The 12,344-nt window shown below is 38.9% G+C and overlaps 2 protein-coding genes across 2 annotated transcripts; both read right to left on the bottom strand.

Moving 5' to 3' along the window:
- Window positions 1-261: 261 nt before the first annotated feature.
- oxa1l (OXA1L mitochondrial inner membrane protein) lies at window positions 262-6,328 on the bottom strand (the record flags this gene model as incomplete). Its single annotated transcript, XM_083910255.1, has 11 exons — window positions 262-486; window positions 1,347-1,427; window positions 1,536-1,698; window positions 2,501-2,605; window positions 2,719-2,883; window positions 3,300-3,385; window positions 3,483-3,626; window positions 4,178-4,466; window positions 4,559-4,690; window positions 5,222-5,356; window positions 6,218-6,328. 11 exons carry the CDS (start codon window positions 6,326-6,328, stop codon window positions 365-367), a joined length of 1,533 nt encoding a protein of 510 aa, XP_083766381.1. The 3' UTR covers window positions 262-364.
- A 492-nt stretch (window positions 6,329-6,820) lies between these two features.
- LOC310940673 (ubiquitin carboxyl-terminal hydrolase 47-like) lies at window positions 6,821-11,951 on the bottom strand. The gene is made up of 11 exons (XM_083905662.1): window positions 11,864-11,951; window positions 11,670-11,775; window positions 11,463-11,584; window positions 10,511-10,581; window positions 10,302-10,427; window positions 10,018-10,113; window positions 9,418-9,549; window positions 9,199-9,321; window positions 8,066-8,103; window positions 7,936-7,976; window positions 6,821-7,850 (listed from the first exon to the last, which is right to left on the bottom strand). The coding sequence occupies exons 1-11, from the start codon at window positions 11,916-11,918 to the stop codon at window positions 7,009-7,011; spliced, it is 1,752 nt and encodes a 583-aa protein (XP_083761788.1). The 5' UTR covers window positions 11,919-11,951; the 3' UTR covers window positions 6,821-7,008.
- Between the last annotated feature and the right edge of the window lie 393 nt (window positions 11,952-12,344).

The raw sequence follows: 12,344 nt of genomic DNA, 5'->3' as shown, positions 1-12,344 counted from the left end.
AACATAGATTAGAGTAGGTTATCTTCACAATTACTGTGGAGGAAGGACATTTTTATACTGCTGTCAGGTCTAATGAAGGGCCATTTGTACACAAATTAATTAATTTTTCCTATGGACTGTTAATGTTTGAACTCAAATGCATATTTATAATAAAATTACTCGTTGACAACATCAATGAAAATTGTATTTCATTCCCTCATGTTCTATGTACTCAAATATAAAAGACAACGCACACACAGAAGTGGGTGTTTGGAGGCAGATTTGACATTTTAATTGTCTCCCCTCACTTGCCAACTCTTCCATTCATAAATATGTACAACATGTATCATCACTTTAATTATATTATAAAGCTACAAGACGGGATTTATACAATAGTATCCTTCCATGGCTCTGATTTGCCTTGTGCTTGCTTGACTTGAGTTGATCTTGCAGCCATGGGAGGTTTTGGCTTGAGAGGATTGTGGGTAAAAGTCTGCTTAACTGGCCCTGCGAAGTTAATGAAAAGACTGCGTTAGAATTACGGTGACAACAAACACAGCTGCTTCAATGTACTGTTAATATTTTCACATTACACATTAAACAGAGGGCTAATTATGTCAACAGCTCGACCTAGTCCTCAAGATGTGGAGGTACACTTTATACATTTATTAAACTGTTTGCAAAGCAGACATTAAACATTTTTACAGTATTGAAACTTGACTTAATATGCAGAGCATTCAAACAATAATTTCAGTACTTGTCTGAAAATAAAAACAACAATATTAAGCTACTCACTTAGTGCAACTGCTGTGAAGTCACATTACAAAAGCTCTGTTTACTCCTCCAGGATTCCGTGCATGCATTTCTCGAAAACATCAGTCAGATTTTGACATGTTCTGACTTTTGAGTGCAGCAAATGACTGTAATAACTTTATAATAACTTCATTCACTCATCAGCAGCACACCTGTAAGTTCACACTTCACTCATGGATAACTGTTAAATAAATGTTCTTCACAATGGGGAAGAGGCCATAGCTGTGCCCAGTCATAACAGGTCAACAATAACAAAATATGTAGAGTTGTGTAGCTCTAAATGGATGCATTTACAGAGAAAACAAAAACTCATACACAATGTAGTGAAATTATTCCGTCAACGTAATCCAATCCATACCAAAATTTAAAAGATGCTTCCTGAAAACCTAACTGTGGACACAACGTATTCATCCACAGGGTGAAATGTTGACCTGAGTAAAGTTTTGCAGCATGTACTCCACTCCGCCTTGCTCCTACTGAAGAAATAGGTGATGGATGTGTGTATAACTCCTCTGGTCAGATATAAAGCGGCTCATCAAAGTGGAAGGACTGACCTTTAGCAGAGTCCTCCAGACGATATTTGAGCCGCCGTTCCCTCTCTTCCAGCTGCTGCATCAGATGAGCGTTGTTCCAGCCTGGAAACACACATATGGTTACAATATATACGCAAATACACACATATCCTGTGTGAATCAAATAAGAAAAATCAATTTCCTCAACTATCTGTGTGTTAAAGTGCCAACCTTTCTTCAAAGAGGCAATGAATCCTTCACTTTTGGGCAGAGCAGCGGTCGAGTGTTTGATCTTCTGTGGAATCTTCAGTTTATCTCTGACCATTGGGTGCCTGAGCAGAGCCACTTGACACAAGGAGAAAGAGTTGGACGTCAACCAATAGGTAAACACCGCCTGAAGTTGGAGACAAAAAATGTATTTCAGACAAGGAATAAGCAGAATTAGGAGTAGAATCTTTTAGCTGTTTCTACCAAAATCTCTTGCATTTCTTAACCAAACACCATCTACACTACTGTTCAAAAGTTTGGGGACACTTAGAAATGTCCTTATTTTTGAACGAAAAAAGCAAATTTTTTCAATGAATATAACATTAAATGCATCAGGAATACACTCTATGCATTGTTAATGTGGTAAACGACTATTCTAGCTGCAAACGTCTGGTTTTTAATGGATTATATACATAGGTGTATAGAGGCCCATTTCCACTGTTCTAATGGTACACTGTGTTTGCTTATCACGTTAGAAGGCTATTGGATGATTAGTGCAATTATGTTAGCACAGCTGAAAACAGTTTTGCTGGTTCTTTGACAAAAGCAAAGTTTGAAGGGCAAAATTATTATTTTGAATAAAAATCATTATTTTCTAATCTTGTCAATGTCTTGACTATATTTTCTATTCATTTTGATGAATAAAAGTTTGACTTTTAATGGAAAACACAAACAAATTGTATAGGTGACCCCAAACTTTTGACGGTAGTGTGTGCCCCTTGGTAAAAATCACCTGCCATGTTTTAAGACTGGTAGGCAAACTGTAGGACACTTAACTAACAGAGAGACATTCCTTGTGTTTATGGAGAAACTAGAATGAGACCATTAACACTCAGGAAAATGTGTACACAACGTTATAAATCCAGTGATAAGTAAAAGCCGATTTTCAAACAGGGACAAAACCTCTGTGTGATGAGTGAAAGACTGACCGTGGGGAAGTTGATAGTGAGGGGCAGGATGACAAAAGGCATGACTCTCATCACCACCTTCATTGCTCTCAGATTGGGGTTGTCAATGCCAGACTCGGCTCCCAGCTATAAGAGAGGGGAAAAACAACAGATGTGGTGATTATTAAGGAATAAGTCAAGAGGAAATCACACAGGATAAGAGGGTTCACTGTGATTTACTGATCATCAAACTGAAATACCTCCAGGATAAAGAACATAGTTCCAGTGACGACTAGAGGCAGAATATATAAAGGATCTGATGCAGTCAGATCTGTGAACCACAGCAGACCTCCTGTCTGCAAGCTGGGCACTGGCAGATATGCCATCTTCCTCAGAGCGATGAAGAAAGAGACAAAGACAGGTGTCTGAGGAAACAATTGAAAAACTAGTCAAAAACAAACCTCTCACATAACACAACACATCCCCAATTACAATGGAGTTTATAGTACTTTAATTATATAAGACAGAAACACATGTATTGTACTGTAACTAGTTTGACAAATTACTAGAAAGGAGTCAGGACCAAGAAACTAATAAAAATAAATAACTATCTGTTTTATTAAATATTTAACCATTGAGTCTTAACGGCTAAACATAAAGTGTTTTGTGTACACACTCCTCAGAAAAAATGGAAATTAAAGAGATTTCATTCATGCACCAAAGCGTACAACAAGTATAAATAACACAAAAACAGTTTTGACACCATATTAAAACAATGAATAGGAAAAAGACGATAAATCCACAGCTCATAAAGGGGCAAATGTTAATAGGACAAACGGACCTGTGCCAATGGAACCAGGAAGCCACGCAGAGGATTGACATCGTGCTTCTTCTGAAACATGTGCAGGTCTGTTTGGGCTTTGGCAACTGTAACAAAAAAACATAAGGGATCAGGGATCAGCAAATGTGTGATGTGTGTCTGAAAACACACGTTTCACAGAGGGAGAGGAATGAATGAGTTTACATTGAAATTTGTTTCCACTTTGTTTGGCGTCAGACATTTTCTCAGTGAGTTTGGTCATCTCGGGCAGAACGTTATTCAGCTTGGCTGCTTCTCGCTGACCCTTCACGATGACTGGAAACATAGCCAAACGAGCCAGAACCGTTCCTGCAAGAGAGTGAAAGATTGAGACTGTCGCCTTCGTCTCCTGTCTACATGGGGGAAGAAATGTTCACTTTGTGTCCAGATGAACATATAACATGGAATAATAATTCAAATCCCAACCATATGATCAGGCTAAGGCTATACATAAACCTGGTATTTAACAGGTCCTGGAGCTAAATTTTGAAACACTGTCGTCTTTAAGCACTGACTTTTTAATAAAGCCATTTGTCTATGACGGATTTCTCTGTTGTCAGTCCTGAGGAGAGATCTGTTAGTTGTGTTTCTGTCAGAGCCTGTCAACTCCCGCCGAGTGACTGAAAGATGTGTGATAGAAAATGCACTGTATGACGTAGATGCGGAGCGGGGTGCAATGTAGGAAAACTGAGAGTGAATGAGCGACGGGAAAATTGTAATGTAAATCAACTTTGAGGGGTCAACAAGACTAGAAAAGTGCTCTATAAATACACACAGTTTACCATTAGTCAGAAGATTAACGATCAAAACAACCAATAAGAGTACAGTTAAATAGCAGTATTATTATTATTATTTCTTACCTACAACGATGGCCCCCCACCAGGGCAAACCCAGATCCACATGCATGTACTCTAAAATGCTCTGGACCAGTCCCACAGGTGTGTAAGATGCCAGTCCGAGTTCTGCGAGAGTGGGTTCTGTCGTCGCAGCCTGCAGGACATCCAACACAGTCGGTGCAGCATCTGCCACCTGCTCAGTGACTGACTCGGTTAAAATAGGGGTGGGGTCGGCGGATGCGAGCGGAGGGACAGAGTCCGAGACTGGAGGAGGAGAAAAGATGTCTGGTGCTGCAGTGGAGATAACTGGAATCTGAAAATAATCAATGGAGATGAAAAACATCATAAAAAAGGTTGTTTGGGTCTTAGACAGATGATTAAAGTTTTTAAAGTGGTCTTAGCTACCTGTTCGGTGATTGATTGTTCAAAGACAGGTGCGGGGTCAGCAAGCAGAGAGATGGGGGTGGACTCCAGGTCTGGAGGACTCACAGGAGCTTCCATAACTGAAGCTGCCATTGATCCATCCTCAGGTGGGATCTGGAAATATTGATTGATGTATTTAGTTTAAAGTGTTGAAGGCATATATTATTCAAACCAACTATTTAATTCTTCATAAAAATGCACCATATAAATCATTATCATCATAAAAACTAATTTTCAGGCAGGCATTTCAAATGTGGTTTAAATTTGAGATAAACTGCTTTCTTAGAAAGACAGCGATCCCTTTACGCAATAGAAATATCTAATGGTGTAAGAAAATATTGTGATTTTGCAGTGTTTTACTGTATAATGCTGTAGGGATATATCAAATAACATTCTTGCCAGTGGTTTTGTCTTGTATTTAAGCCTCTGACCACTAGTTAGCAGCAGCTTTTTGGCCATTTGATTCTCTGATGCAATGTGTAATTTCTGTAAACAAGGCAGGAACACAAGATGATATTTTAAAATCCAAAATGTAGGTTTTTCTTTAATTAGATGATCAAAAACCTACAGTCTATATGCAGGTCCCCATTAAGGATGACCAGATCTTGATCTGACAGGCAGCTGCTTTTGTGTAAGCCTATTCACCTGTGAGCTGTTGTGTCTGACTGTCACGGCGTTCACCCAGAGGATCCTCCCACGCTGTCTGCAGCCCAGCAGAATCCTTGTGGTTGGACTGTGACACTGAAACACCGTGTGCAGGTGGGACTTTTGGAGCAAATGCTGTAAAACAGAGAGTCAGAGTGTCAGTACACGTCACAGCCACGAGCCTGAACTCCCCTATTGAATATTTGAGATTTGCCATTTGGCCAGCACCATGTTTATGTGTTGAAAACCAGTAATTCACAAACATCTCTTCCAACCAAGCTATTATAAGACAATAACAGCTATCAATCATATTGGTGTTTATGTAGCATGTTTTATTGTCCATTTTCCTCTAAATGTGAACAGAATTTATTGACATCATGTAGGATTTATTTTTTACATAGACTTTCATACAGACTTGTAGGAAGTTACTGGGGGGGGGGGGGATACCTTAATATAAATAGCTATGGGAACTGAGGCAACTTGGTGGAGGTTTACTCAGCGTACCTCCTCTGGTTATTCATAGTAATGGAAGCACTTCATCCAATACTATTATACAATAAAAACACACAAAAAAGACTAAAATACTATGTCAATTACATTTAAACAGTTTATGTCCTATCCTATTACTACGTTATAAAATGTGTTTTATTAATCTACTACCATATAATTTTCAACTTTCATTAAAATCAAGTATATAGACACGCACACACAAACTAAAAATAATTATTAACAACAATTTTAATTATTTTCAATGCATCTCACAAAGAATTCCACGTTAATATGCCTCAAAAGTGTGGAGATTTAACCGTTATATAGTCAAAACAATACTGTCCTCTTGTCTTCAGCACAAACGCTGACAAAGTCACAGGGAGGCATGCGCGCACGCACAACTGCGCAGCGAGCATGCTAACCGGCTAGCGAGTTAGTCAGTGACAGTCGCTGTTTGTCGTCCCTGTTTCAGCAGCAGACAGGGACGAAACAGCAAAGAGGACCTACTTGTCTCCAAATGTCTGACCCAGGGCGACTGCCTCGGCTCGGTTTTCCACTCTGTCGCAGGAAACATCTTGCTAAGCAGCCTGGAGTCACCCCGCTCCTGATGGCAGCCATATTGACCCGGAAGTGATGACGTACGAGTGCTACGGAAAGCCATAGGGGTCAGAATTTTGCGGTCAAAACCATACAACGGAGCCCTCACCCGTAGAATGGTGGATTCTCAGTGAAGGTGAACCGACGAAAGTTATGTAAAAAACACTGGTATAACTGAACTGTTTATAGGAAATTGACAAAGAAAGTGGTGAGAATAGTAAGAATCTCACCATTAGATGTCACAAATTCTTGCACATTAATATTTGTATCCCTCCAATATATGATTTTCTTTTCAAGTATTACATGAATGTACTGTTTCTTTGTTTCAACAAATCAATGAATCAAACAAGGATGTTACACCTTTGAAAATCAGACTTTAATCATTATTTATTATTATGAACTGTGACAAAGGTAAATAAAGCATCACTTGGTAATTTATTTATTTTTTAACCATATTTATATGGTTTCCATGGTTCACACATTTGCAGTCCATTATACATTTTTTGCATGTGTTCATGTATCACAGCCTGGACAATTTAGTAAGTTATTATTACATTTTTGAACCACAAAGATCAAATAGAGTATTACATATTGCTAAAATATTGATTATTACGTTATGTCTGATGAGATTAATATTCCAATTAATCAATAAGTGAGAAGCAAACACAAAAAGTACTATCACATAGGATGAAGCGAGGACTTCATCTTTGTTTGACTGCATTTTTCCTTTTTCTGCGGAAGTAACTGAAACACCCAAAGTATCTTTTCCACCACCATGATCTCTTCTTTCTAGTGATCATTGCATGTGCTCCTCTCGTACAACAAACCACTTCTGTCTCCACCTCTTGTGGATTTCTCTCTAGTTCTGTCTCATCCAGGTTTATTTCACGGAGCTGTTTTGGCAGGGTGTCATATTCTTGCTTATAATAGGTAATTTTTCTCTTTTTACTTTGTGCGGGTTCATCACCTCCTCTCTTCTCTCTCTTCTCTCCCTTCACCTCCCTCCTCTCCTCTCTCTCGTTTGTGTGCGACACTCTGCTGCATCCCTGTTTACCCCGTGGTTCATTTGTGGACATGTTTTGTTTTCTGTAACCTGATCTTTGTTCTCCATGACCGTCATGGTAGCTGTCATGTCCTTTCGGATGCCTTGTTGCCTTGCCATCTATAACACCACCTCTCTTTTTGTCCTCATCGACAGTTTGAATCTCAGAACCATGTCTGGTGGTTTTCCATTTACCTGCGTCCTCACAGTCTAATTCTTGTTTGTTCCGATGCTTTTCATCCCAGTTGGAACATCTTGTGGAGGATGTTCTCCTCCTGCTTGACTCAGCACCTTCACTCTTTCTACTTCTTTCTAGGCTGGGATGTCTTGTCTTAACTACTTTTCTTTTATCTACTTCATGTCCAGTTTCTGCAAGGAACAAGACTCTAGTCTTCTCTTCCATTCTCTTCTCATCATACTTTGGTTTGATGTTGGCATTGTGTCCAGTAGCAGATGGGAGGCCTTTATTGGTGAGCATTTTTCTGGTGTCTTGCATATTTGCTGCACATAACAGACAATATATTAATAAAGATACATTAATTCATTCTAATAATGAGTATGCATGATAGAAATGTGTAAGACTTACTAGTCTTTTTCCTGTAAAAAAGAAGATATGCATTGTGGTACCTGTGTGGAGAAAAGTGAAAAGAAAGTGATGTAATGTTGATGTGCAGCAGCGTGTGTGGTCAGAAAGAAAAGAAGGAATGTAAACCTACTTCTCAGTTTTATCAGTCTGGAATGGCTGGCGTTCAAGCTGTTGATGACAATAATAACTAGCTATTAGATGATGGAACAACACTCCCCAAAAATAAAATGCACTATTATCATCTTGTCACAATGCCAAAGCCTCAGCATGCAAACTGTATCTGTATTTACACCAGGTTTTTAGCCTAAATGTCCACTGCGTTCACATTCTTGTACACACTGCACATTAGAAAACATCAACAAGAATTCCCCGTTTATGCAAATTACTTAAATGAAATTGTATAACCCTGAAATTCTGGCTCAGTGTTGAGTAGATAATGGATTGTTTTTTTTTACTCTCTTAGAAATAATGGTTCCAAAAGGGTCCTTCTACAAGGGCTGAGGTTCTACCTGAAACCATTTTCTTCTGAAAAACCATTTCCTTTCCTGAATAAAGGGTTTTTAAAAGGGTTCTTGGTGGAACCCTCCAAAAGGGTTCCAGGTGGAACTTTATAGAAAGGTTCTACCTGGAGCCAAAAGGGTTCTCCTATGAGGACAAGCCGAAGAACTTTATATAGTTCTACTTAGCACTTTTATTTCTAAGAGTGTAGAATGGAAGTCATTTCACTTCACTTACACATAGCTTAGAGGCTTGATGGTGGGCAAGGTGATGCTTGGCCCTGGAGGTAGCTAATGTAGGTCAGCAGAGCAGTACATGTCAAGACTAGCTAGGTCTCAAGAGTCGTTAATGTTGCTAAAGATGATGTGATGTTCCCCCACGTCTGCAACATTGGTAATAGCAAACTTGTTGCTTTGATTGTGTGAGAAGTTGACCAATGTTTAACTTTTTAATCAGCAGCACTAGTGTGAGTGCACGCCTTTTAAATCACACTATGCAAGAAGGTCACTGGTTCAAATCTGGGCTCAACCAAGGCCTTTCTATGACCAGTTTGCAAGTTCTCCCCATGGCTCTCTCAAAGGTCAAATATGCAGAGGTTAATTAATTTGAATTTCAAAGTGCACCCAACAATGGAGGACATCACATCACCATGACTATCACAAAATGTCCAACTCTTGTTGACAAACACTATTTGTCAAAAACCTCCAATAGCTACCTCCAGCACCAGGCATCAGGCCAAAGGGTACACGTGAGTCGGAATCTCACCAATTTGACACTGGTATCGTCGAAGTTATACCATCTCTCATCATCCTTAATCATTGCTGTGTAATGTCCACTTCTCAGATCACCAAAGTGCTCCACAACTGCATACAACTCATACATCTGATTCTGGTCACCAGATGGAAAAATAACAGAAATCAGTGTCAGGAATGAAGAGAATGTGCTATAATTAAATATTACAAGATTAAAATACACTGTGTAAACCTTTGGGATCTGTAGGGTGAAGGGAACATCCATAGCACAGTTGTTCTTAACATGTGCCATGGAAGTGTAGTCAAAATCAAACCTCTTTAGCAGCAATGTCAACACCTCTGGATGATGCTTCATTTGACAATTCTGAGAAACACAAAGGCATCATGTATATGTATCTGCACAGTTATCATGTATTCACATGGCCAATGCAAAATCAGACACACACTACCGTTCAAAAGTTTGCGGTCACTTAGAAATGTCCTTATTTTTGAAGGAAAAGCTCTTTTTTTTCAATGAATATAACATTAAATGAATTTTTTTAATGGAATATGTACATAGGTGTATAGAGGCCATTGTTCTAATGGTACATTGTGTTTGGTTATCGCATTAGAAGGCTATTGGATGATTAGAAAACCCTTGAAAACCCTTGTTTTGCTGGTTAAAAATCATTATTTTTAATCTTGTCAATGTCTTGACAATATTTCCTGTTCATTTTGCGCTTCACTCTTTTGATGAATAAACGTGTGACTTTAAATGGAAAACACAAAAAAAATTATATAGGTAACCCCAAACTTTTGAACAGTTATGTATAATTTTTTTTACACGACTCACAATTATCGCATCAGATTTGGCATCACACTGGTCACAGTACATTTGGTTTTCTCCATCGAAATGTGAGGTTTGGAAGTAATGCTCAATAGATTCCACCTGAGGCGAGAACAGGAAACAGGAGTGGGACACATGTTACTGACCATTCACAAGCAACCAATCTGACAATAACCTTTTTGAGGTTTTGTACAGTAGAGGGCAGCACAGCAGCATGTTTATGTGCACTCAAGACACAACTTTGCTTCACATCTGTCCGTATAGTACGAATTGCTCTGTCAGATCCTCACCACACTGCAGTGTTTCCCGTTGGAATCCGACAATTCGAGAGGAAGATGCCAAAAATGTCCATTTGCGTATGTCTTTTTGCCACATTTGGAACACTGGGTCTTGTGAGTCAAGTCTCCGTGGAAGATCTGGAAACACAAACGTGCAGACACTGATGAGCAAGTGTGACTTTTTCAGGAGACTTACGAAACAATACTGATGATGTCTTTACCTGTGAGGCTTCAGGACTGGTCAGATTTAAAATCTTCTCAAAGTACTCAGCAGCATCACGCTCTTCATGCACTGAGCAGAAGCAAAAAGAAGACATGTTTATCATTAAAGGTTTTACCTGTGGCTCTTAAATATGTACAGTGTGGTCTTCTACTGCTTTAAGCTTAGATGTTTTTGTGAACTGTAACTCACAGGATATTCTCTCTTTTTTTAGACCATTCTATGCAAAAGATGGTGGCGTGTCTCTAGAATACACCCCGTGTTCAAAGTCACTTCGAAAAATCACCTTTCCTCTCCAGTTGAACAAGTTTGAACTTCAGCAGGTCGTCTCGAGACTCACATTTTGAAAATGACAAGCTATTGTGACCAATTCCACAATATCAATTGCGACAAGAGCAAATGTGTGCATTTTATAATTTGTTTGGTGGTATTTAAAGGAGCATTATGTCATAAATCTAAAGCAACTGGCCATAAAATCCTCCTAATATGTCACAGAGACTCAGGAATAATGTTCATATAACAAACTGAACTCACCAACAACAACAGTACAGACAAAATATTTGCATTAAAAAAAATATTTTGCAGACTGCAAATCATGTTTATGTTTTGAAATCATGTTTTGGCATGTGGCGCCACCTACTGCCGTCTACCAATCATTGCAGTTAGTAGAGTCTCAGCTGCAGAGCAACCACGGGTTGCCAGTTATGTCAGAAAACGAAACATAAAAGACCTCAGTATTTTTGAATTTTTATGTAGTAACTGTTTTTGGCCACATTCTTACATATGGCACCTTTAACAGCATTATTTGAAATAGGTTACCCAAAAAATATCCCATACATATCTGAAAATACGACCATGAGAGTGGTTTATTGGATGTATGTGTGATGTAAGTACTGAAACAGATGTACCTAATAAAGTGGCGGGTGAGTGTATGTGCCAGTATAATACTGTACCTTCGTTGATGCCCAGCTTGCGTTTGATTTTAGACGTATTGGCACACCGTTGCTTTAAGTCATCAAACAAGGCTTTCAGCGGATGGTCAATACGTTCATTCTCAGAGTTTTTCCACACATACCTAAATTAAATTCACACATAAGGTCCATCCCTGATATAAAACAAATGTCACATCAACAAGTTATGAGTGGGACTTTGTCACAAACCATTCCACAGCTTCTCTGAAATCTCTGGTCATGAACAACACCTGCAGCACGCTGTTCAAATAACATGTCAATCCATGGTTGAACAAACCATGATGCTTTACACGAGCTGTTGAAAAAGAGATTCTAATTAAAAGCCTTGTAAATTCCACCAATATTTCACTTCATTATGACCAGATTAAGAAAATGTTTCTTACCTGATTGTATGAAACGATCGTTGGAAAAGTGTTTATCTCTGTGGAAGTCAGACATTTCGATCCTTCGCCAGTCCACATCCACACAGTCAGCTGCATCAAAGCCCCACAAACAGGTTTCTCCCTCCCTCCCACGTGTCTCTTGAAATACTTTCTCTTTCACTTGCACTCCATTTACTGGAATGCTGCACTCATGGTCACATGAATAACAAGAAACCTGAACACTGCTGCCCTGGTTGGGAAAATACATTCACCTGTCCTAAACCTGTAACTTCGATTTGAATGTTGTCAAAAGGCCTTTTCTATATTGTACTTCAGCAGTTTTGTGGGATAAATTTTACCAGATGTGCAGCACTTTCATTTATGGTGTGTAATTGCACTTAATTATTACTGTGTTAGTCATATACCAAAGGTCAAGTGTTTTATATGACATAAATTAAAGGTACAGTTAAAGGTACTTTTTTTATGATCTTCAGTCTCACAC

Source organism: Microchirus variegatus (genome assembly GCF_963457635.1).
Source record: "Microchirus variegatus genome assembly, chromosome: 2".
NCBI classification, from domain to species: domain Eukaryota; kingdom Metazoa; phylum Chordata; class Actinopteri; order Pleuronectiformes; family Soleidae; genus Microchirus; species Microchirus variegatus.
Note: the sequence above shows the minus strand (reverse complement) of the source record. Positions and strands in the feature narration are given on the sequence as shown.